Source organism: Mobula hypostoma, chromosome 4 (assembly GCF_963921235.1).
Source record: "Mobula hypostoma chromosome 4, sMobHyp1.1, whole genome shotgun sequence".
Taxonomy (NCBI): domain Eukaryota; kingdom Metazoa; phylum Chordata; class Chondrichthyes; order Myliobatiformes; family Myliobatidae; genus Mobula; species Mobula hypostoma.
In genome coordinates this window covers 32,891,537-32,918,555 of record NC_086100.1, presented here as the reverse complement: position 1 = coordinate 32,918,555, position 27,019 = coordinate 32,891,537, and the positions used below count along the sequence as shown (strand labels likewise).

Genomic DNA, 27,019 nt, shown 5'->3' with positions numbered 1-27,019 from the left:
AGAATATTCTCCACCATGTATTTATAAAAATTTGTAAGAGTCCTTGGTTACATACCAAATCTGCCCAAATTCCTAACAAAGTAGAGTAACTTGTTTGTCTTCTTCATGGTTGATTCAATGCTTTGGGCCCATAATGGATACTCTGAGACACTGTAAGGCAGAAACTTAAAGCTGCTCACCCTTTCCACCCCCAACCTCTCAATGACAACTGGTGTGCATTCTCCCAACGTCTCCTTCCCAAAGTCCACAGACAGTTCCCTGGTCCTGCTGACACTTAATGTGAGCTAGTTTTTGTATGCACCACTTAAGCAAGTTTATTTTCTGTAGGAATTTTCAAGATTAATGAATTATAGCCAAAAAACAAAACACTCCTGAAAGAAAAACGTGCATGCGTAGAAATTACCAAGTGGAAATGAGGTATTAAACACAAGTCTAACAGCTTCTTCCAAACACTCAACTATTTATCCAATTTTATCTTGAGTGATGACACATTAGTTGTCTTTGTTGCTTAGTCAGGAAGTGAATATCCACCCTTGCAAAATAATATCCAGTCCCCAGTGGTAGTTAATTTGATGACCTTTGTCATGTAGCTCTGTGACTACACAGGGATGATGGATAAATAGGATAGTGGGAGTTAGAACAGAGTTGTGCATGAGCTCAGGTTTAGAGATGGAGAAATTTAAGGGAGAAGTTGTGTCCAGTTGTTGTTCAGGTTGCATTTTTTTTTACTAAAATACTATTGTAGTCTATAAAAATAAGTTACCACATGACTGAAGCTCTAGTGTGAAATTAGTCTTAAGTTCTAAAGTAAAATGTGAATTATGGAGTAACCTGCTGATTCATGATGCTGCACCCAATGAAATCAAAAGCAAAGAAAAACCAAGTGTAAAGCAAGCTGATCATTTACTATTATCCATCCATCACCACCACCTTAGGCAAATTTCATTGCATTACAATTATACCATTTAACTGTGATGTTTTCCTGAAATGTAGCTTTAACGTTTTATATAGATCACACTATGTCTAATTACTAAACTATTTTTACTTTGTAAGAACTTTTAAAAACAGTTCAAAGCACAGCTTTCCCACAGCTCACAACAATGTAATTAGTAATCCTAAATCTTCCAGCTGCAGTAAAGCAAAACATAAATAAATGTAGTGCTCAATTAAACAATATTCTTTTCTCCTTACTTAATAATTTTGAGTGAGACTCTCTAATGTGAAAATAACCTTGTTGATTACTACCTCCAACCTTTACTACTCTTCCATCTTTCACATTGGAAGATTGCCTGATATTTAACATGCAATATGTATTTCACCTCATTTTACCAGCAAGTTCCAAGGACAATTTTTTAGTTCATCCAGCCATTTACATAGAATTAAATAAAATCTGATTGATGAGAATTCTGAAGAGAAATGCTGTAAGTGTTCAACAGATCAGGCAGCATCTGTAGGAAGAAAAACAGCAATAATGTTTTAGCTTCTTGTTAAATTAAGCTGGTAATTTGGTTGCATGTACTGAGATACAGTGAAGTACTTGGTTTTTCATACTAACCACATATCACATCAGTGCACTGAGTTAGTACAAGGTAAAACAATATTAGAATGCAGCATTAAATACATTGCAAGCAGACAATAAGGTACAAGGCCATAATGAAGTAGACTGTGAGATCAAGAGTTCATTTTATTGCACTAGGAGACTGTTCAATAGCTTATAGAAGCCATCATTGAGTTTGATGATTTTTATCTGAACTAGCAAAAATAGCGCAACAGTAACTTTTAATTTCTTCATGGGAACAGAGATCTCTACAACTCAAATTATAGAAACAGAATTCATTGTGTGATCAATGAAAGTACAAAATATAGCTCAATATTGCAAGAAATTTACAATTCTTATTTGAGTTGTACACAAAAGATATTGAACTGAATTGATTTACAGTACAAGCACCATTAAATGATCTGGATTTTCCATTTTGATCGCATTGTTTGACACAATCACCTGGATTTACTTTTAAGCTTGGAGTGATTGGAGTTGATTGGAGTACCTCACATATGCAACAGAAGCATTCCCGCGCAGGTCTGGCAAATGGCTTTAAAAGCCAGAAAGTTTCTTGGTGGGAGTCTTCGACTGGAGTACTGTGCAGACGCAACAGAAGCATTCCCTTGCAGGTCCGACGAAGAGATTTAAAAACCCAGTCTCTATAAAAGAGAGCTACCGCCTAGCAGAGCAGTCATCATGGGAGTGGTCGTTGTCGGTGTAATCTGAGGCAGGGTAGTCAGGCTTTGGCTCAACAAGGCTTCGGTGAGAACAGGCAGAGGCAAGGTAAGTAGTAAGTTCATTCCTTATTTCTGTAGGGTTCTCAGTAATATTAGCTGGACTGTTAACTGTTAATCACTTATTACCAAAATGGCTTCTTGTACTGTTAACTGCTGAGCAAGGGGTTCTCTGTAATAGCAATGTTTGGGTTATACTATGTGATAATGGAAATTGTATTCATTTGCTAGCCAATGGAAGTCATGTTATGTTATCTTGTATATGTGTGCTGAGTTGAGTAGCGCGGGCTTTCTCAGGAGGTGAGCAGAGAGGACGGACCTGTGAGGAACGGACAGTGGTTCCAGGGTGGCAGATACCGGACCTCGGAGGTTCGGATGGTGGCCGGAGTCTCAGAAGGACATTGTGGATGGAATCGGAGGCGTGAGCTCTAACGTATTAAAATATTATGTGCACAAGACTGATAAGTTACTTATGTGGCACCTTTTCTTTTAGTTGTTGCTACTAACCCATCACCAAAACTTGCTATAAAGTATAATTCGTTACTTGCACGTGGTATATTGTTTCATATTTGTGTCATAGCTGATCACTGGGCGCCTCACACCATATCCACACCAAAGCATTTGCACTGTTTGGCAGGGTCGACAGCTATTCACCCTAGGCAACAGGAGTCAGTTGGAGCAAAGGCCATTACATTTCTTATTCTGAATTAACTCCAAAAAGAATAGGGGGTATGTCTAAGGTGCCACTGTTCTGCTGTGGCTGTCGGATGTGGAATTTGCAGGAGACTTCCAGCCTTCCCGATGGCCACACCTGCACCAGGTGCATCAAGATGCAGCACCTTAGAGACCATGCTAGGGAATTGGAGCTGCAGCTTGATGACTTTCGGCTTGTTAGGGAAAGCAAAGCATTGATAGTTACTCGAAGGCTAGAGGAGACAGATAAATTGGTGACTGTCAGGAGAGAGGGAACGGAGAACGTCAGATAGTGGAGAGCACCCCTGTGGCCCTCCCCCTCAACAATAAATACTCTATTTTGAGTACTGTTTTGGGGAGGGCCTACCTGGGGGAAGCAACAACTGCTGAGCCTCTGGAATTGAGCCTGGTGCCATGGCTCAGAAGAGGAGGGAACTGAAGAGGATGGCAGCAGTTATAGTGGACTCTATAGTCACGGGGACAGATGGGCGATTCTGTAGACGCAAAAAGGAAACACAGATGGTAGTTTGCCTCCCAGGTACCAGGGTCCGGGATGTTTCTGGATGTGTCCATAATATCCTGAAAAAGGAAGGCGAGCAGTCAGAAATTGTGGTACATGTTGGTGCCAATGACCTAAGCAGAAAAAGGGAGGAGATCCAGAAAGAAGAATACAGAGAGTTAGGAAGGAAGCCAAGAAGCAGAACCTCAAAGGTAATAATCTCGGGATTGCTACCTGTGCCACGCAACAGCGAGGATAGGAATAGAATGAGGTGGCAGATAAATGTGTGGCTGAAGAATTGGAGCAGAGGGCAGGGATTCAGATTTCTGGATAACTGGATAATGGTGAGGAGGATAAAGAATGGTACGGTGAAGGAATCATGGGTGATAAGTGAGGTGGAAAATCTAGTCAGGTGGAAGAAGGCAGCATACATGAGGTTTAGGAAGCAAGGATTAGATGGGTCTATTGAGGAATATAGGGTAGCAAGAAAGGAGCTTAAGAAGGGGCTGAGGAAAGCAAAACGGGGGGCATAAGAAGGCCTTAGCAAGTAGGGTAAAGGAAAACCCCAAGGCATTCTTCAATTATGTGAAGAACAAAAGGATGATAGGAGTGAAGGTAGGACTGATTAGAGATAAGGGTGGGAAGATGTGCCTGGAGGTTGTGGAAGTGAGCGAGGTCCTCAATGAATACTTCTCTTTGGTATTCACCAGTGATAGGGAACTTGATGATGGTGAGGACAATATGAGCAAGGTTGATGTTCTGGAGCATGTTGATATTAAGGGAGAGGAGGTGTTGGAGTTGTTAAAATACATTAGGACAGGTAAGTCCCCGGGGCCTGACGGGATATTCCCAAGCTGCTCCATGAGGCGAGGGAAGAGATTGCTAAGCCTCTGGCTAGGATCTTTATGTCCTCGTTGTCCATGGGAATGGTAGCGGAGGATTGGAGGGAGGCGAATGTTGTCCCCTTGTTCAAAAATGGTAGTAGGGATAGTCCGGGTAATTATAGACCAGTGAGCCTTACGTCTGTGGTGGGAAAGCTGTTGGAAAAGATTCTTAGAGATAGGATCTATGGGCATTTAGAGAATCATGGTCTGATCAGGGACAGTCAGCATGGCGTTGTGAAGGGCAGATCGTGTCTAACAAGCCTGATAGAGTTCTTTGAGGAGGTGACCAGGCATATAGATGAGGGTAGTGCAGTGGATGTGATCTATATGGATTTTAGTAAGGCATTTGACGAGGTTCCACACAGTAGGCTTATTCAGAAAGTCAGAAGGCATGGGATCCAGGGAAGTTTGGCCAGGTGGATTCAGAATTGACTTGCCTGCAGAAGGGTCATGGTGGAGGGAGTACATTCGGACTGGAGGGCTATGACTAGTGGTGTCACACAAGGATCGGTTCTGGGACCTCTACTTTTCATGATTTTTATTAAGACCTGGATGTGGGGGTAGAAGGGTGGGTTGGCAAGTTTGCAGATGACACAAAGTTTGGTGGTGTTGTAGATAGTGTAGAGGACTATCAAAGATTGCAGAGAGACATTGATAGGATGCAGAAGTGGGCTGAGAAGTGGCAGATGGAGTTCAACCCAGAGAAGTGTGAGGTGGTACACTTTGGAAGGACAAACTCCAAGACAGAGTACAAAGTAAATGGCAGAATACTTGGTAGTGTGGAGGAGCAGAGGGTTCTGGGGGTACATGTCCACAGTTCCCTGTAAGTTGCCTCACAGGTAGATAGGGTAGTTAAGAAAGCTTATGGGGTGTTAGCTTTCATAAGTCGAGGGATAGACTTTAAGAGTCACGAGGTAATGATGCAACTCTATAAAACTCTGGTTAGGCCACACTTGGAGTACTGTGTCTAGTTCTGGTCACTTCACTATAGGAAGGATGTGGAAGCATTGGAAAGGGTACAGAGGAGATTTACCAGGATGCTGCCTGGTTTAGGGAGTATGCATTATGATCAGAGATTATGGGAGCTAGGGCTTTACTCTTTGGAGAGAAGGTGGATGAGAGGAGACATGATCGAGGTGTACAAGATATTAAGAGGAATAGATAGAGTGGATAGCCAGCACCTCTTCCCCAGGGCACCACTACTCAATACAAGAGGACATGGCTTTAAGGTAAGGGGTGGGAAGTTCAAGTGGGATATTAGAGGAAGGTTTTTCACTCAGAGGGTGGTTGGTGCGTGGAATGCACTGCTTGAGTCAGTGGTGGAGGCAGATACACTAGTGAAATTTAAGAGACTACTAGACAGGTATACGGAGGAATTTAAGGTGGGGGGTTATATGGGAGGCAGAGTTTGAGGGTCAGCATAACATTGTGTGCTGAAGGGCCTGTACTGTGCTGTACTATTCTATGTATGTTCTATGTATAACTGGGGCAGTTGGAACCTGTACTAAAGGGACGGGTTGCACTTGAATCCGAGGGATACCAATATCCCTGCAGGAAAGTTTTCTAGAGTTGTTGGGAGTGGTTTAAACTAATATGGCAACTAGTACAGTATGACAGAGCTGAGGATGAGCCAGAAGGTTTACAAGTAGATGATGGATGTAACATAGATGTAAGGAAGGACAAGCCAATGATTGGGTACAGATTCAGATGGATCAAAGAGTTAAATTGTACAACAGAGGCAAATTTCAAAAGGGTGAAGATTGCATGGACTAAAGATGCTGTATTTAAATAAGCGTAGCATTTGGTATAAGGTGGACGAACTCATGGTGCAATTAGAGATTAGTCGGTATGACGTTATGGGCATCACTGAGTCGTGGCTGATAAAAGGCCATAGTAGCGAGCTTAACAGCAAAGGATATACTTCGTATCGAAAGGACAGGCAGGAAGGTACAGGTGGTCATGTGGCTCTGTTGGTAAGAGATGGAATTAGGAGAAAGAGGTGACATAGGGTCAGGAACGTTCAATATTTGTGAGTGGAGTTAAGAAACTGCAAAAGTACCATTATGGGAATCATATGTAGACCTCTAAATAGTAGCCAAGATGTGGGGTTGAGATTGCAAATGGAGCTGGAAAAGTTAGGTAATAAGGGTAATGGCACAATTGTAATGGGGGACTTCAATATGCAAGGGAATTGGGAAAATTAGGGTGGTGTCAGATTGCAAGAGAGGGAATTTGTTGAATGCCTACAAAGTGGCTTTTTAGAGCAGTTTGTGCTTGAGCCTTCTCGGGGAAAGGTTATCTTACATTGGGTGTTGTGTAATAACCCAGATCTTATTAGGGAGCTTAATGTAAAGGAACCATTAGGAGGCAGTGATCATTATATGATTGAATTCATACTGAAATTTGAGAGGGAGAAGCATAAGTCACATGTATCAATATCTCAATGGAGTAAAGGAAATTACAGAGGGAATAAAGAGGAGCTTGCCCAGGTGGATTGGAAAAGGATAATGTCAGGGATGACAGCAGAGCTGAGGTGGCTGAAGTTTCTGGGAATAGTTCACAAGGCACAGAATAGATATGTCCCACAGAGGAAGAAGTTCTCAAATGGCAGGGGTAGGCAACCGTGGCTGACAAAGGAAGTTAAGGACTGCATAAAAGCCAAGGAAAGGGCATATAAGGTTGCAAAAGTGAGTGGGAAGTTGGATGATTGAGAACCTTTCAAATTCCATCAAAAGGCAACTAAAAAAGCTATAAGAAGGAAAAGTTGAAACACAAGGGCAAACGAGCTAGTAATATAAAGCAGGATACCAAAAGTTTTTTTTCAGTTATATAAAGAGTAAAAGGGAGGTGAGAGTTGATATTGGACCACTGGAAAACGATACTGGTGAGGTAGTAATGGGGGACAAAAAAATGGCAGATGAACCTAATGGGTACTTTGCATCTGTCTTCACTGTGGAAGACACTAGCAGAGTGTCAGAAGTCTGCAGGTTTCAGGGAGCAGGAGTGAGTGCCATTATTATTACAAAAGAAAAAGTGCCAGGCAAACTCAAAGGTCTTGAAGGTGGATAAGACACCTGGACTAAACGGACTACATTCCAGAATCCTGAGAGAGGTTGCTGAAGAGATAATGGATGCATTGGTCATGATTTTGGCATGGTTCTGGAGGACTGAAAGATTGCAAATGTCACTCCACTCTTTACGAAGGGAGGAAGGCAAAAGAAAGGAAATTATAGGTCAGTTAGCATAACCTCAGTGGTTGGGAAAGTGTTGGAGTCTATTATTAAGGATGAGGTTTCAGGGTACTTGGAGATAATGATAAGATAAGTCAAAGTCAACATGGTTTCTGTAAAGGGAAATCTTGCCTCTCAAATCTGTTAGATTTCATCAAAGAAGTAACAAGCAGGGTGGACAAAGAAGAGGCAGTGGATGTCACTTACTTGGATTTTCAGAAGACATTTGATAAGGTGCCACAAATGAGGCTGCTTAACAAGATAAAATCCTATGGTGTTACAGGAAAGATGGTGACATGGGTAGAAGAATGGCTGACAAGCAGGAGGCAGTGAGTGGGAATAAAAGGGGCCTTTTCTAGTTGGCTGCCAGTTACTAGCAGTGTTCCTCAGAGGTCAGTATTGGGACCGCTACTTTTCACATTGTTTGTCAATGACTTAGATAATGGAATTGATGGCTTTGTGGCAAAGTTTGCAGATGATATGAAGTTAGGTGGAGGGGTAGGTAGTGCTGAGGAAGCAATGCGATTGCAGCAGGACTTAGACAAATTAGAAGAATGAGCAAAAAAAGTGGCAGATGGAATACAATGTTGGGAAATGTATGATAATGCATTTTGGTAAAAGGAACAATAGTGTGGACTATTATCTAAATGGGGAGAAGGTTCAAACATTAGAGATGCAGAGGGACTTAGCAGTCCTAGTGCAAGACTCCCAGAAAGTGAATTTAAAGGTTGAGTCTGTGGTAAAGAAGGCAAATGCAATGTTGACATTTATTTCAAGAGGAATAGAATATAAAAGCAAGGAGATCATGCTGAGGCTTTATAAGATACTAGTCAGGCCGCACTTGGAGTGTTGTCAACAGTTTTGGCCCCATATTTTAGAAAGGATGCATTGTCATTGGAGAGAGTCCAGAGGAGATTCATGAGGATAATTCTGGGAATGAAGTGGTTAATATATGAAGAGCATTTGACAGCTTTGGGCCTGTACTCACTAGAATTTAGAAGAATGCAGGGGGATCTCATTGAAACCTACTGAATGTTGAAAGGACTAGATCAGGTGGATGTGGAGAGGATGTTTCCTGTGGTGGGGGTATCCAGAACTAGAGGACACAGCCTCAAAATTGAGGGGTGACCTTTTAGAACAGAGTTAAGGAGGAATTTTTTTTAGCCAGAGAGTAGTGAATCTGTGGAATGCTCTGCCACAGACTGCAGTGGAGGCCAAGTCCGTGGGTATATTTAAGGTGGAAGTTGATCATTTCCTGATCGGTCAGGACCTCAAAGAATATGGCGGGAAAGCCAGTGTACAGGGTTGAGCGGGATCCGGGATCAGCCATGGTGGATGGCAGAGCAGACTCAATGGGCTGAGTGGCCTGATTCTGCTCCTATGTCTTATGGTCTTATTGTTACTTTAGAGTTTTGTGTCAACATGTATAGAGCCTGTGAGTTGGAGATTTAAATTGGAAAGGTATCTGAAAACTAGAAGTATGTTATAGAGTGGTTAGTGTATTTTAGCTCCAACATAAAGATGGGTATTTTTATGATCAGGGTTTCAAATTAGAATTTCTGGTTTAGGGTAAGAATCCAGTAAAGATCCACTGGATGATTCTTCATATACAGGGCATGTTAGAGCAGGATTAGAATCAGGACTAGATTTGGAAAGATTTACAGTTGAAGTCAGAAGTTTACATACACCTTAGCCAAATACATTTAAACTCAGTTTTTCACAATTCCTGACATCTAATCCTAGAAAACATTCCCTGTCTTAGGTCAGTTGGGATCACTGCTTTATTTTAAAAATGTGAAATGTCAGAATAATAGTAGAGAGAATGATTTATTTCAGCTTTTATTTCTTTCATCACTTTCCCAGTGGGTCAGAAGTTTACATACACTTTGTTAGTATTTGGTAGCATTGTCTTTAAATTGTTTAACTTGGGTCAAACATTTTGGGTAGCCTTCCACAAGCTTCTCGCAGTAAGTTGCTGGAATTTTGTTCCATTCCTCCAGACAGAACTGGTGTAACTGAGTCAGGTTTGTAGGCCTCTTTGCTCACACACACTTTTTCAGTTCTGCCCACAAATTTTCCATCGGATTGAGGAGAGGGCTTTGTGATGGCCACTCCAATACCTTAACTTTGTTGTCCATAAGCAATTTTGCCACAACTTTGGAGGTATGCTTGGGATCATTGTCCATTTGGAAGACCTATTTGTGACCGAGCTTTAACTTCCCAGCTGATGTCTTGAGAGCAACACACATAAAAGTTGCTGGTGAACGAAGCAGGCCAGGCAGCTTTTCTAGGCAAGGGTACAGTCGATGTTTCGGGCTGAGACCCTTCGTCAGGACTAACTGAAAGAAGAGCTAGTAAGAGATTTGAAAGTGGGAGGGGGAGGGGGAGATCCGAAATGATAGGAAAAGACAGGAGGAGGAGGGATGGAGCCAAGAGCTGGACAGTTGATTGGCAGAAGGGATGAGAGGATCATGGGACAGGAGACCTAGGGAGAAAGAAAAAGCGGGGGGGAACCAGAGGATGGGTAGGGGGTATAGTGAGGGGGACAGAGGGAGAAAAAGAAGAGAGAAAAAAAGAATGTGTGTATATAAATAACAGATGGGGTATGAGGGGGAGGTGGAGTATTAGCAGAAGTTTGATAAGTCAACGTTCATGCCATCAGGTGATGTCTTGAGATTTTGCTTCAATATAGCCACATGATTTTCCTTCCTCATGATGCCATCTATTTTGTGAAGTGCACCAGTCCCTCCTGCAGCAAAGCACCCCCATAACATGATGCTGCCACCCCCATGCTTCATGGTTGGGATGGTGTTCTTCGGCTTGCAAGCCTCACCCTTTTTCCTCCAAACATAACGATGGTCACTATGGCCAAACAGTTCAATTTTTGTTTCATCAGACCAGAGGACATTTCTCCAAAAAGTAAGATCTTTGTCCTCATGTGCACTTGCAAACTGTAGTCTGGCCTTTTTATGGTGGTTTTGGAGCAGTGGCTTCTTCCTTGCTGAGCAGCCTTTCAGGTTATGTCAATAAAGGACTCGTTTTACTGTGGATATAGATACTTGTCTACCTGTTTCCTCCAGCATCTTCACAAGGTCCTTTGCTGTTGTTCTGGGATTGATTTGCACTTTTTGTGCCAAAGTACGTTCATCTCTAGGAGACGGAATGCGTCTCCTTCCTGAGCGGTATGATGACTGTGTGGTCCCATGGTGTTTATACTTGCGTACTATTGTTTGTACAGAGGAACATGGTACCTTCAGGCGTTTGGAAATTGCTCCCAAGGATGAACCAGACTTGACATCATAATCTGACCTCAATCCGATAGAAAATTTGTGGACAGAACTGAAAAAGCGTGTGCGAGCAGGAAGACCTACAAACCTGACTCAGTTACACCAGTTCTGTCTGGAGGAATGGAACAAAATTCCAGCAACTTACTGTGAGAAGCTTGTGGAAGGCTACCCAAAACGTTTGACCTAAGTTGAACAATTTAAAGGCAATGCTACCAAATACTAACAAAGTGTATGTAAACTTCTGACCCACTGGGAAAGTGATGAAAGAAATAAAAGCTGAAATAAATCATTCTCTCTACTATTATTCTGACATTTCACATTCTTAAAATAAAGTAGCGATCCTAACTGACCTAGGACAGGGAATGTTTTCTAGGATTAAGTGTCAGGAATTGTGAAAAACTGAGTTTAAAAGTATTTGGCTAAGGTGTATGTAAACTTCTGACTTCAACTGTAGAACCAAGGCCCTTGAAATCTGACTCTGCTCTGCCTAAGCGATAGGCTTTGCACTGACAAAAGTCACTTTATCCAGTCTAACTAAAGCTGTGCACATTTCTGAGTGCATTAATGCTAGTCATTTATATGAAAGGGCTTTTGGTGAAAGAAATTCATGTATCCTAGCAGTGTTTCTCTGGCATCTATTTCAGATTGACAGCAAAAATATATTTTGGACAGTATTTTAAAGATCTTGATCAATTTTGCACCATTCTCTAACAGGTAGCTTGATGTGAGAACTATTTGAAAGGTCAGGCCCATCTCTAATACATCTCTAAAGCCACTAAATCTCTCTGCCAACAAAACTTCAAATTGATGGCCCAAGCAGTCACCACGCCAATGGTGGGTGTCAGAAGGTTGCCCTTCTAAATTAAATAGTGAGAAATGCTAGAAGAAATCTGGCAAATAAAAAGTGGTTCCATGTTCATCAGATCAAGAAATGTGTTTTTAAAAAAATCTTGAGGAAGACAACTCACAGAAGTGTGCTGCTTTAGAACTGCTCCCTTAGAACTGCTCCCAACAAATTTCATTATTTTTATACAGCTTTTTGAAACAGAATTGAGGGGAGTTAATGGAGTTTTAGAGTTATAAGCATAGAACAGATGAACTTCAAAGCAGAGGTGTTTTAAGATTACAGTGTAAGTTTGCATACAGCAGAACAGAGTTCTGAAGAAGGGTCTTGGCCCAAAACATTGACTATCTATTTATTTCCATAGATGCTGCCTGACCTGCAGAGTTCCTCAAGCATTTTGTATGTGTTGCAGCAGAGCAAATGTTCAGATTAAGAGCTGGACCCATGTTAAACTGAGGGTCCCATTGTGAAGTGAACAGGTTCATAGTTGGACTGGCCTAGAGCATTTTCATTCTGTGAGAAGTGAGGTTATATTTAAACTTAGATTCGGGGTTATGGTTTTATATATTTTTTATTTATTTATTGAGATACAGTGAGGAAGAGCCCCTTCTGCCCTTTCAAGCCACACTACCCAGCAACCCCAGATTTAACCTTAGCCTAATCACGGGACAATTTATAATGACCAATTAATCTACTAACTGGTAGGCCTTTGGACTGTAGGAGGAAACCAAAGCACCCAAAGAAAACCTATGCATTCCATGGAGGAGGACATATAAACTCCTTACAGTTTATGTCAGAATTGAATTCCGAATTCTGACGGCCTGAGCTATAATAGCATCGCACTGACTGCTACATTACCATGATGCCCTGTGTAAATACTTTCCACAGCAATACAAGAAATGGATTGATATTATAACAGTGTACTTTCCTGCACTAACCTAACATCCCATAATTTCCTCAACCTTCAAAATCTATTGTCAGGAAGATACTCAGGAACAAAGTCACCACAGCACTCTGCCCTCAATATGCTTAATCTGTTCTCATATGATGAACCCCACCCCATTCCAGGAATTAATTTGGTGAGCATTTGAGTCTCTTCCTTTGGTAGGTAAACTAGAACCAAGCACTATAGTCCAGACACATGTACATCAAAGCCCTATATAATTACAGTAAAAAGTCTTTACACATGTACTCAAATTCTCAAGCAAAAGAACCCAACAGACCTTTTGCCTTTCCAATCTCTTGCTGTACCAGCAAAAGCCTACTGTCAGTGATTTAGATACAAGTACTCTCAGGTCCCTCTGAGTACTGACACCTCAAAACTATATTTAAAAATTTGTGTTTTTCCTTTTTTTTACTGAAGATAATAACATATCTTTTCACATAATATTTGATCTGACATGTGCATACTCATTCAACTAATCTGTGAATATTTCCCTGAAACTTCCCTGCAACCTTCTCACAGCCATCGCAGCCACTTGGCTTCATAACAGGGGCGGCGCTAAGGTAGTGCTAGCTGGTGCTATAGCCCCAGCAGAAATTGCAATAGCACCACCAAGAAATTAACGGAAATTTCACTTACAAATTGCAGCTGCTTTGCTTTCTCTGTATAGTTTTGAATACAGCTTGTTTCTCCAGTTGATCTAGTGAAACAACACCCCCAATTACCATAGCACCCACGAAGCAATAAAGTTATAAACTCTGTCAGATCCACTCTACACTTCTGCTTATTCGTTCGTTGACAATGTCTTGCCGTTGCTGTCCTCAGATCAGTTAAACTGATCTAAGATCATTTAAGGTAGTGACGCCACTCACTCTCACTCATACGAGAGATTGATAGCATACATCCAGGCGCAGATCCATGGTCCCGCGAGACTAACCGATGCCACACACACACACACATTGTGCTTTTACAAGCTAGCGTCGGCCTGGCTCATGCATTATTTTGGCGGCGTGAAAAATGGATCAATTTTTAGTGAGAAAACGACCTCATCCAGAGGAATCAGTGGTCTCTCAGCCTGAGCATGTCTTAATTGAAAGTGACATGCAGAAAGAAGTAAATGAGGATGAGGACGACAGCAGTTCATCGAAGAAGTGTGAGGGCGAAGTAGAGGAAGAAGAAATGGAGCAGGATTCAGAAGAGAACATGGATGAAGCTGTTCTTAGTGCTAGTGGGAATACTGTTAGCGATGTTAGCCAGCAGCCTGAGGAAGGACCCCGTCGCCCAGCATTGAGAAAGTACCCTTCGCTGCTTGCAACAAGTTTGGCAATCAGCAAAGGAGTTTTATTCGTAGCTGGTTTGACTGAATGGAATATTCGATCACGAAAGATACTATGTTCTGCTTCATATGCAGACATTTCCTGTGTGGAGGACATGGGTTCCATTCTGAGTCTACCTTCACTGTCACCGGTTACCACAACTGGCGGAAAGCTACAACAGCTTTCAAAACCCACCATGTAAGTGCAGCGCTTAAGTTTGCTATGGAGACATGGGCCGAATTCAGGTTGAGAAAACAAGACGGTTCAAGATTGGGAAATATGCTTGACAAAGGACATGCAAAGATTGTCCAAGAAAATCGTGAGTATATGAGAACTGTGGTTGAGTCTCTAGCAAGGACAGACAGTGAATGACACAGTGGAATTTCTAGCTGCAATGAGACCCTACCGCGATGCATTTATAGATTTATACAAACTAATCTGCATATCACTGACTCTGCCTGTGACATCTGCCTCATGCAAACGGAGTTTCTCTTGCCTCAGACGCCTCAAAAACTACCTAAGGAATAGCAGCGGCGGTGCTCGGAACAGCAACTTGGCACCGTTGGCCACAAACAGCCGGAGGACCAAAGCACTTGACAGCCAGAAAATCATTGATGCTTTCACTACCAATCACAACAACAGACGGATTGTGCTTCTCTGAAAACATCAATGGTGAGTGCAGTTGATTTTTTTAAAATTTGGGCCAAGACTAATGCTGATTATTATTATTATTTTGTGGTGGATACCCCATAGTCCTTATGTTTCTTGCAAATCCTAAACTATTACATTTACTGCTATTAAGCCTACTGGTTTTGCTTAGGCTTCCAAGCGGTGATTCTGTTGATTTTTGTTTTAAATTCAGTAGCTAAATTAATTGAGGTATTGCATGGTCAGAGTACGATTTGTCCAACTCCCGGTAAAGCCTTGCATCAGTTGTTTGCCTTATTTGACTTTAATAATGGTGTATCTTTTGGCATTGTCTGTCTATGTAATGCGAATAGCAGTGGACATTGTGGGATAGTGTTGTGCTTTTCAATTGAAAAGCACGCATTTGACACTGATTGCGGGATTGGAGCGTGATTCACGTTGTGCGCTGCAGGTCGGATACTCTGTTTTGTTTGTTTATGCTCTGTGTAGCCCGGGTTGTCTCCGATGCTGTTGACACTGTCACAGTTCACTTCTATATTATATTTATCAGTTGCTGTTGCTTGTGAATCAACAGAGTAGGCACATAATGCTTGAAACTGACTTTTGAACACCATGCGTCTGGCCTTGCGAATACATAGTACCATAGGCGCACCGGTCCCCAACCACCGGGCCGCAAAGCATGTGCTACCGGGCCGCGAGGAAATGATATGATTTGGCGATATGAGTCAGCTGCACCTTTCCTCATTCCCTGTCATGCCCACTGTTGAACTTGAACGCACGCAAGGTCATTACCCACGCATCATCCATGTCAGCGCGGGAAGAAGATCAATTCCTCAAGCTTGCAAATGACGGCGGGCTGAAACGTATGTTTAACATAACATCTCTGCCGGCATTCCGGATCAAAGTCAAGGCTAAATATCTTGAAATAGCCACGAAATCACTGAAAACATTGCTTCCATTTCTAACATATCTCTGCAAAGCGGGGTTTTCTGCAATGAATGCAACCTAAACTAAGTTGCAGAAGGAACCCCCTTCGAGTATCGCTGTCTCCCATCACCCCTCGATGGCACCGTCTTGTTGCAGGGAAACAAGCCCAGGGCTCCCACTGATTCAGCGATATTGGCGTGTTGCAATGATTTTATATGTTCATAGGAGGAAAATATGTGCTGTGTGTTTAATATCCAAAAGTTACTTAAAATGTTATGATGCTATTGACTTATAAGTGACTTATTAATTGACTTATCACTATATTCATGCGCTGTGTTACACAAAATCTAAAATAACACTAACATATAGTAAAAGCAGGAATGATATGATAAATACACAGTCTATATAAATTAGAAATAATGTATGTGCAGTGTAGTTTCACTGAACAGAATTGCCAAAAACGATTTGTAGAAAAAAATGGGCACGTACACGCAAGCGCATGTCATGCATGCGCACATAGCTGCCCGCACAAGGCTTCATGGTCATGGTAGTCTTTCTCGGGGTAAATGCAATGTATTTGACTGCTACTCTTGTCCGTTGGCAACCATACCAGTCCACCCACCCCCCCGGTCGGCCGGTCCACAAGAATATTGTCAATATTAAACCGGTCCGCAGTGCAAAAAAGTTGGGGACCCCTGCCATAGGGTACATCCCTCAGCACCATTACTGAATAATTCAGCCCCATTGTAGCACCAGCAAGAAAACATTTCTGGCACCGCCACTGCTTCATAATACTGTATCAGTAAACTTAGATATATTGTACCCTCCTCTGCATTGATGAGACTCAAAGCAGACTGGGGGACTACCTTCACTCAGTCTACTACACCAGCCAGGATCTCCTGGAGGCTGCAGTTTTAAGTCTACTTCCCATTTTTTACATCATCTTGTGCCTCTTAATCCAAATTGTTAATACCAAGAGTTCAAACAACTATCCCTAGAGTATGCAATTGATAACAGCCTACCAGCCCAACAATGACCCTTTATTCCTGACTTTTTAATAATATAATTCTCTTTGTGAAAAATCACAAATTATTTACATCATTGGCTTTTGTCAGAATTCTACATATCAGCTGACTACTCACTGATAACCTACACTCTTCAACAATGCAGAGGCCAGCTATGGCCCAAGCACCAAGGACCCAGACTACTCAGAGCCACAAAGAGAAATGCACTTATCCAGCTGGAAGGCACACCAAGGAGAATTGCACAACTATTGTTCCACCCTTGATTCTATCCCTCAGAACACTCCCTAGTTCAGCCATGCTGTCATTTGTGACCAAAGAGAAGTCGAGAAGGTGATATGCCAATTGTAAAGTAACAGGGCCTTAAGTGCATTTGAAATTCTAGACCTTACGGAGGAAATTCGGTTGCAATTGTACAACTCCATCTTCAGCATCTGGGAAGAGGATACATTGGATGATCTCATAGTTACTATTTCATAATTATCTTCACGGTAAGAAAACAACCTAATTGTGGGTACTACAAAAGGGTTTCCCTACTATTTGCCACAAATGAATACCATTGCATGGGTTTTCCATCCAATAGCTGAAGAACTGCTCCCTGAATCACAGTGCGAATTCTGCCCATTTGGATTGCTGGTGGACATCTCCTTCAGCACACGTCAACTACAAGAGAAATAAAGGGAGCAGCATCAATTACCATACATGGAATTTTTGATCAATTAAAAGCTTTTGACTTTCCAACTGGAGGAACTTTAGAGCATCATCCTCAATTTTGCCCTCTTGCAGAAATCTTCAAATTCATGACACATATATGCATGATGAACAGAATGTCAAGTCGTCATTAACTTGTTTGCTGAAGCTGTTAGAAATACACCATACTTTAAACATTTACAAACTCCTGTGTTTTTACAATCCACTCTAGCAATAAAGGCTCCATGGTAGAATATGAGGGTCCTGCATGGGCCATCTTGGAATCTGCTGCACAGCAATGGAAGCAAGTCATCCATGACTTCGGGGAACTAGCCTAAGAAGAAGAATTATTGATAATTCACCATTGGCATTACAAGAAATCTCTAGGTTGTCCGGCTGCCTGTCCCAAAACTCATCACAACACTCATTCTACCAGCCATTCATGGACAATCGATTTCAATTTCTTTCAGTGTGGGGGAAATTTACCATTTAGCAAATATACTATACTTCATGTGAGTGGAACGGTTGAAATGTCACAGAACAGTGGCATTTGCACATAATGGGGTCTCCCAATGTTCAAAGACATAAGAGTGGAAGCAAGGAATTGTGCCTTTGAAGCCACCTTGCTGAAAAGATTCATGATGTCAGTGGGTCTGGAGGGCATGAGTTATGAGTTTCCCTGGGATGTGGATGGCTGAGAGGTGACCATATAGGGGCATGTAAAATCATGATGTACATAGATGAAGTGAATGGTCACAGTCTTTTTTGCCAGAGTAAGGTAATTTAAAACTAGAGGGCATCTGTTAGAAGTGAAGGGCAAGTTTTTCACAGAGGTTGGTGGGTATTTGCAATGAGCTGCCCATGGGAATGTAGAGGTGGGTTCAATTACAATGCTTAAAACACATTTGGACGGTATATGAATAGGAAACATATACGGGCCAAATGCAGGGAAAAGGGACTAGCAGAGATAGGGACTTTGGTCGGCATGGACCAGTGGGCCGAAAGGCAACTTTAACTCTTAAGGTGCGTGGGCAGACTTCAAGGAGCATGGTCTGATGGGCGGGGCAGCGCGAAGTGGATGCTCCTAGAAGGCGGTCTCCGGGTAAAGGGGTGGGTCAAATTCTTACCAGTTGTGGCTGTGGTCACTGCCAGGGTGCAAAATCGTGCAGTTGGGCGCGGTGAAGTTGACAGCGGCTGGCGGGGCATCAGCGGGCGCGGTGAAGTTGACAGCGACTGGCGGGGCATCAGCGGGCGCGGTGAAGTTGACAGCGGCTGGCAAGGCAACAGCGGGCGCGGGCCGTTGCGCAGCAGCTCTGTGCGGACCCAGCGCCGGTGCAGGCGATGCCGAGCGCCCGGCTGTGCTGGCTGCTCCCCGCGCTGCTCTGCGCACTGCTGCCGGTGGGCGCGCGGCGGTCCGGCGACGGCGCGGCTGCAGAGAGCGTCTCGCGAGCCAGGTGCACCTCGCGCTGCCTGGCGCTGCACATCGCGCACCTGAGCGCGAGCTTCAGGACTCTGCAGGTAAGGCAGATCCTGAATCAGGAGAGACGAAGGGGGATCCTTGGATTTAGGAGAGGATGGGGAATCCTTGGATCGGGGGAGAGGAGGGAGGTCCCTGGTTTATAGGAGACGGGGTGGGGAGTGGAATCCCTAGATCCCAGGATAAAGGGAGAGGAGGAACCTGTGGGTAAGAGGGGGAATCCCTGGATCTGTATCCATGGAGGATGTGTGAACTCATTCTGCCGGGGTGGGGGGGGGGGAATAGTGGTAGAGAAGAATCAGGATCTCTAAGTATGGGGAAACGGACCTGGGGAAAGTAGAAGGGGGAATCCCGTAGGGCTGTAGAGATAGTTTCTGTATTTCCGGGGAGAGAGAAGGAAGATCCCTCTGTCTGAGATGAAGGCAAGGAGGACTTTTGGTTTAAGGAGAGGGAATCCTTGGATCTGAAGGGAGAAGGCTGGATCCCTGGATATTTTGCAAAGAGGAATTGCTGGGTCTGTGAGGAGGGTATCCTTGAATCTGAGGAGAGGAGAAAAACAGTTGCTAGGACTGGGATGAGATGAAGGGGGATCCATGAGTCTGGAGAAAGGAGAAGATCAATCTTCATATCTGATGGGAAGCAATAGATAAATCCCTGGAACTGTGAAAGGAAGGGAATGATTCCTGGAATAGGAAAAGAAGTACATGTTGAGAAAAGGAAAGTGCAAATCCCTCGATATATGGAGAGAGAACTGAGGGGGGTGAAGGGAATACCACAATCTCCCAGACCTCACTTGGGAACATATATCTGCCCTCCTCATAATATACTTAAATGGCACAGAGTAAACTGTAATCTTCTGTTTGTCGCCTTTTATCCTACTGAGCAACATGGGCTTCCAAAAACGTAACAAATGAACAAATAAAAGTGCTAATTCTGACCTGCTATGCTGAACACAAGGAACGGCATTTTCAAACACTGAGCGTGTAATTTAATATCATTAATTTTAAAAGGTGGTAAATTACAGGCTGTTCCATGAAATAATACTAACATAAATATTATGTTAGAATATGGTAATGGCTGTCCACGTATATTTAGAGGGTTCTGTGCCATCAAGTTTCTCTATTCCTGCTGTATTTACAGTCTGACTTACTTAAGTACATCACCCCTACTGGAGCATAGGCTGCCAACAGCAGCTCGTGGATCCTTCCTCTCCTGGGGATAAGGCCTTTCTGTTGCTCTGAATTTTTATGGGATAGGGTTGCTCACTCCTTGCCCATTTCGCAGCCAGGCTTGGGACTTTCCACGGTGGAGTTTACAGTCTGACACTGTTAAAAAGTATATAGTGTCCAGGTGCATCATCTAGTCATGTTGAAGAGCTTCCACAGACAGCAAGAAAGGTGTCAACTATAGTTAACATCCCATACAGACTGGCACATGCAATTAAATATTAAAAAAAAGAAATTGTAAAAAAACAGATTTTTATCATGGAATGGAAGTAATAGTAACACTGAACAATTTTTTAGAGTTGAAGAGGTTATTTGGCAAAATTTATGATTTTGCGATGTTAACACAGCAATACTTTACTCAATCAGGACTAACATTTACTTTTATTTGCAGTGAGATAATCATGTAAGGATTGATATTAGCACTAAATTTTTGATTCTGTGTTGGTTGCATCTCTGAAGGAGTAGGAACTCACACTTAGTACCTACTGAGTTTCTAAATGTAACTGTCTGTGTGGCAAATTGCTATCAGTTGCGGACATTAATGTGGCAATCATTACCAGTGCAAAGCTCAGCCTTAATCAAGGCTTACCTTTTAATGTAAAGTACAATTGAATCAGTCAATGTAGTTTCTAAATAGTTAGAAACATCTGACTACCAGAATTACAAGTCAATAAACTTGACCATGTATTGCATCTTTAATAGGATTATTGTAACATCCCCTTTGCATCTCCTTTGTCCTCATGGGTAGCAGTGGTGAGCTTTCATGGGGAACTAACGTTCATGATTGTGTAGCTGTATATTCTAGTTCAGAAGATTAACTTTGAGCATTTCCTGTTACTGCTAACGGAACTCAGCATCTTAATTTTAACTTCTTCTCAAACATACTCAGTCTTCAATGTGCTTCATAAGTAATGGTTAAATGGCACTGCCTGACAATTTGTTCTTAAACGTAGTTGTGCATTTAGGAAGGGTACTTTTTTAATGTTGTACAGTACTGACTATCTGTTCACATGTCTTGTACTTCTATGAAATATTTTAATATAAATTAGATTAATAAACATCTTTTGCGTGTTAAAGACTACTCGGAAGAAACCTGCGCAGAATTATGAATGAGGGAGGAAGGATAAAAACAAAAGTGGTACTGAACTCAAGGTCACATTTTAAAAAATCACTTTCATCTTACTTCATGAAAAAGAGTTCACTGAAATGTAATGACATTAATCTGTTTTTTGAGGGGGTGGAGGTTGTGAGGGTAATACAACAGAAGCTTTTTTGTTAATTTTCTCACTGGTGTTTATAAGTTACTGCAGCTTACATTGAATTCCTGTGGGACATATATTAGTCAGACAGTACATCACAAGTAGAATTTGAAGCACATCTTAAATGTTTACCTCCACTGTGGGTCCTTATGCCACTAGAGAGTTGATTTTACAAACTTTTAATAGAGCATGGAGCTTTTCATGCCTGGAACATATGTCAGGAATTTGGGCAGAAAGATTAGAAGGCCCCGTGAGATTTTCTATCCATTAATTTTAATATTACAAGACTCCCACCTCTCTGCACTTTGATTGTGAATGGTGTTTGATCCATAAGAAAGACTTAAGCTGGGAGCAGTGTTTTGTAAGATCTACCCATTCATCTCTGGAATTTACAACATGATGTAAGTTTCTTTAATTTTTGTTTAAAAGTAAATTTGTTAAATGTGGACAATAACTACATTAAGCTTTGCTAATATTGAAGAGACTAAAACAAATTGAGTTAATTGATATGATACCAGAAAACAGAAATTGTAGTTGCAATTTGCTTTGAAATGTAGTTTGTGTAGCAGTGTATAATGCAGATAAAAAACATTTGTGCTTTTACTTGTGTTTGCAACTGTATTTTACTATAGGTTGGTGATATATGTTAAGTGCCCTGTGTCAGTTAATAATGTTAGCATTCTCATTATTAACCTTGTGGTTGTGTTGAGTAACTTGAGTGCAGTATAGTAATCCAGACTGACATTCCAGTACAGTACTGAAGTAATGCTACCTTGTATGAGATGGTCTTTTTTAAAAGCAATATTCTTTTTCTGATGGGCATTAAAGTTCCCATGGGATGGCTTCAAAGTGCAGGAAAAAAGCCCCAGTATACTAGACAATAATTCTCTTTGAATCAACATTGTTAAAACAGATCAAGCAGTCATTATCAACTTGTTTTTTGAAAATTTGTTGTGCACAATTTGGCTGTTGTGTCTGAGTACACATTGATTATCATGTCTAAGTATGCTTTAAAGGTACTTTATAAGAGCATCTGAAAGGAAATTGGAAGACACCTTTTAATTATTTAAAGCCCAATTTAACATGGAGCAAGAACCAAATGTTGGGGCCATAGTAAATATTACTATGGCCCCAACATTACATTGATATTACATTGATCTCATCAGATTGAAGCCAATGAAAGAGGAAAAACTGAAACAATATTTCAGGTGAATAGCTTAGAGCAGAAATGGCCTGGTCCATATTCTCTCATCCCAACGCGTTCATTCATGTCATTGATGTGCAGATCCTGTTTGCAATTAAGAGGCCTTATGCTCTTCTTTGAACAGAGACACAACTACTTCCATTCTGTCAACATGCATCTTCACCTGGTTGAACTTGTTCTCACAATTTCCGCTTAAACCCCACACTCTTCCTCCAGATCAAAGGTGTAGCTGTGGGAGCTTGCCTGAGTCTAAGCTATTATACCTGTTTTTCCATTTGAGTATTTCGTCATTTTTGGAATACACATGTCCTGCACCTTCCTCATTTTCCCAAAAATGCATGTCATTGCTGCGCGGCTGACGTCCCTGCCAACAGCTCCTTCCAATTTACTTTGGCTAACTCCTCTCTCATACCACTGTAATTTCCCTTACTCCACTGAAATACTGCTACATCAGAATTTACTTTCTCCCTATCAAATTTCAAATTGAACACAATCATATTGTGATCACTGGTTCCTCAGTGTTCTTTTACCTTAAGCTCCCTAATCGCCTCCGGTTCATTACATAACACCCAATCTGGAACAGCTGTTCCCCTAGTAGGCTCAACGATAAACTGCTCTAAAAAGTTATCTCTTAGGCATTCAACAAACTCACTCCATTGAGATCCATTACCAACCTGATTTTTCCAATCAAACTACATGTTAAAATCTTCCATGTCTACCATAACATTGCCCTTTTGACTCTCCTTTTCTATTTCCTATTGTAACATGTCGTCCACCTCCCAGCCAGTGTTGGGAGGCCTATATATAATTGCCATCAACGTCCTTTTACCCTTGGCAGTTTCTTAACTCAACCCACAAGGACTCAACATCTTCTGATCCTATGTCACATCTTTCTACTGATTTGATGCCATTCTTTGCCAGTATAGCCACACCTCCCCCTCTGCCTACCTTCCTATCCCTCTGATATAATGTGTAACCTTGGAATTCAGCTCCCAACTATAAGCATCCTTCAGCCATGATTCAGAGATGACCACAACATCATACCTGGCCATCTGTAATATCGCAACAAGATCATCTACCTTATTTCTTACACTATGCATATTTGGATACAACACCTTGAGTACTGGATTTGCTATTCTTTCTGATTCTGCATCCCTAACAATTTGATACTCAGCCTGTTGGCTGCGACTATGTCCCATCATCTGCCTGCCCTTCCTGACAGTCTGACTGCAGGCTATCTTTACTTTTTTACCATCTGTCCTTTCCTGAGGCCCTTCACTCCAGTTCCCACCCCCCTGCCGAGTTAGTTTAAACTCCCCCCAACAGCTCTAACAAACCTGCCTGCGAGATTATTGGTTCCCCCTCAGGTTCAGGTGCAACCCATCACTTTTGAACTGGTCATACCTCCCCCAGAAGAGATCACAGTTATCCAAGAACCTGAACCCGGTCCCCTGCACCAGCTTCTCAACCACGCATTTATCTGCCAAATCATCCTGTTTCTACCCTCACTGGTGCATGGCACAGGCAGCAATCCAGAAATTACTACCCTGGAGGTCCTGCTTCTCAGCTTTCTACCTAGCTCTCTAAATTCTCTTTTCAGGACCTCATTGCTTTTCCTTCCTATGTCATTGGTACCAATATGTACCAAGACATCTGGCTGCTCCCTCTCCCTGTCCAAAATGTTGTGGACGTGATCTGAGACATCCCTGACCCTGGCACCTGGGAGGCAACATACCATCCGGGTGTCCCATTCATGTCCACAGAATCTCCTGTCTGTTCCTCTCGCTATGAAATCCCCTATCACTACCACTCCTTTCTTCTCTCTCTTTCCCTTCTGCACCACAGACCCATGCTCAGTGCCTGTAACCCAGTCGCCATGGCATTCTCCCAGGAGGTCACCCCCCACAAAAGTATCCAAAGCAGTATACTTGTTTTTGAGGGGAATGGCCACAGGGGTGCTCTGCTCCAACTGTCTATTTCCACTTATTTCTCAAGGAAAATGCTAAGTTAAAAACAAGCAAATAAAGTGTTGTTGGCAAGTCAGTAATCAAGCAAACAAAGTGAATTATTGAAGCTTAATGGAATCAAAGCAGTTTTTATGAAAGGACTTCATCTGTGAGTCCGTCATTGTCATCTATTATATCTGGTGCACCCAGTGCGGCCTCTTCTACATCAATGAGACCTGACACAGATTTGGGGACCGCTTTGTTGAGCTCCCCTTGCTCTGTCTGACGCAAAAGGCAGGATCTCCCGGTAGCTACCTATTCCAATTCAACTTACCATTTCCATTCTGACATGCCTATCCATGACCTTCCCTACTGCCATAATGAGGCAAAACTCAGGTTGCAGGAACAACACCTTGTACAGTATTCCATCTGGGTAGCCTCCAACCTGATAGCATGAAAATCAATTTCCCTAACTTCTTGTAATTACATCCCCCTCCCCCTTCATTCTTTTTCCATTCCCAAATCTGGTTACACTCTTTCTTCTCCTCCTGGTTCAGCATCTCCTTCCATGTTCCACCGTCCTCTCCTATTAGGTTTCTCCTTCAGTCCTTCACCTCTTCCACCTGTCACCTCCCAGCTTCTCACTTCATCCACCCCTTTCTCCTACCCACCCATTTTCCTCCCCACCTGCTTTCACCTATCTCCTGTGAGTTTGTACTCTTTGCCCATCCCCACCTTTGTATTTTGACTTCTGCCCTCCCACTTCCTTTCCAGTCCTGATGAAGGGTCTAAGTTGGAAATATTGACTGATTATTCCCCTCCATAGATACTGTCTGGTACCATTTTTTGTACTCCGTCTGTCATCATATTCTTTGCTTACCACCCTTTTCCCCCTTTTAATCCATATCTTACCGTGATTCACTGCAGATTTATAATGTTTTGAGTGCAAATTTGCCAATTTCTTCTCTTGAGTTGTTACTTCCTCAGAGATTAGGAAGGGTTATGTCATACTAAACACAGTTTATTAATAAAGTATGGAATCTACATTCAAAATGTATGGAATATTCTGAATTAGATTTGGTAATCACAATATTTTATGTGAGAATGAATAAGACTAATTTGTAGTAAACTGTATCTGAATATGGACATCAGACTGCTCTTTCTCCAATTTGATGCTACCTCCTCGTGTTGACTGATTCCATCATAATGATTGTCAATGGCTCACAGATCTTCCCAATAGTCCTGCTAAACATGCTGAGACATGATTTGTCTGCTTCTGAAGATTTATCGCATCTGAATCATTTTGACCTTTCTTGGGAGAAATATGTATTAAATTGATATGATTTAATACAGTGCTGGACATTTAAAAGAAAAATAGATGCTTTCTGCATTATATGTTAAGGGTTAGTAATTCTATATGATGTATGCAACAACAAGGAGTTTTAGTCCACTGAAATTCAATGTAATTCAGGATGGAGATTATAATTTGGTCTATTGGGATTTCACTTTAAATTTTGCAGAATAAGTATTCCAATCAGACTGGCCAAATATCCATTCCAGTCACTGAACAGTTTTTTTTATATATGAGAGATAATAGGCTTTTGTGGTGTAATTTGATGTAATTCTTTGCAAACGTATTTGAGAATATTGAATTTAAGTTTATCTGTGACCAGACATACTATTCCCTGAGCACAGATGCTCAAAAATTCTACGTTCAAGACCTTTTTCCCTCTGGTATTTGTCAACGCAATTTCACTTCCTGCATCAATGGAAATAAACGCAGAAAATGCAAAAAAAAACTCTATGCAGAAACTCAGAGTATCAAAGTTAGCATTTCAGTATTAATTTTCCAGGTCTATTAACAGGAAAAGAAGTGGGGGAGGGAAAAAGAAAAGGGACCTTTGCAGAATGAACGGTTTGCAACCTGAACTGGAGGGGGACTAATATCCTCGTGGGAAGGTTTGTTAATGCTGCACAGTGGAGTTTAAACTAGTATTGCAGGGGATGGGAGCCAGAATGCTAGAACAGTTAGTGGTGGTTATGGAGGCAAATGTTAGTAAGACCTTAGAAAAAGTTAGCAATCAAAAGATTGAGCATGGTGTGACAAAATCAAAAGGGTTAATACAGGACTGAAGGTGCTGTATCTGAATGTGCAAAGCATATGGAATAAGGTAGATGAACATGTAGCACAGTTTCAGATTAGCAGGTATGATGTTATAGGCGTCACAGAATCATGGTTGGAAGATTATAGCTGGAAGTTTAATGTCCAAGGATAGACATTGTATTGAAAGGATAGGCAGGTAGGCAGAGGGTGTGGTGTTGCCTGTTGGTAAAAAATGAAATAAATTATTAGAAAGCGGTGACATAGGTTTGAAAGGTGTGGAATCATTGTGGATAGAGCTAAGGAACTGTCAGGGAAAAAGACCCCAGTGAGAGTTCTATACAGACCCCCAAACAGTAGTAAGGAAGTGGCCCATAAATTACAATAGGAGATGGAAAATGCATGCCAAAAGGGCAATGTTACAATAGGCTTGGGGGACTTCAGTATGCAGCCTGATTAGGAAAAATAGATTAGTGCTGGATTCCAAGAAGGGAATTTTCTAGTAGGCCTATGAGATGTGTTTTTAGAGCAGCTCGTGGTTGAGCCCAC

At 42.0% G+C, this 27,019-nt stretch overlaps 1 protein-coding gene and 1 long non-coding RNA gene across 2 annotated transcripts in view; one reads left to right on the top strand and one right to left on the bottom strand.

The window, feature by feature from the left end:
- Window positions 1-791: 791 nt before the first annotated feature.
- Window positions 792-18,565, bottom strand: LOC134344752 (uncharacterized). Its single transcript, XR_010017511.1, has 3 exons — window positions 18,385-18,565; window positions 17,125-17,230; window positions 792-1,448 (listed from the first exon to the last, which is right to left on the bottom strand). It is a non-coding gene; the product is annotated as an uncharacterized LOC134344752 (long non-coding RNA).
- Window positions 18,566-18,582: 17 nt separating this feature from the next.
- The window catches only part of anos1b (anosmin 1b), a 157,252-nt gene continuing 148,815 nt past the window's right edge, over window positions 18,583-27,019 (top strand). The window contains exon 1 of the mRNA XM_063044838.1: window positions 18,583-18,775. Coding sequence (XP_062900908.1) covers window positions 18,599-18,775 — 177 coding nt within the window. The 5' untranslated portion in view covers window positions 18,583-18,598. The remainder of the gene's footprint in view (window positions 18,776-27,019) is intronic.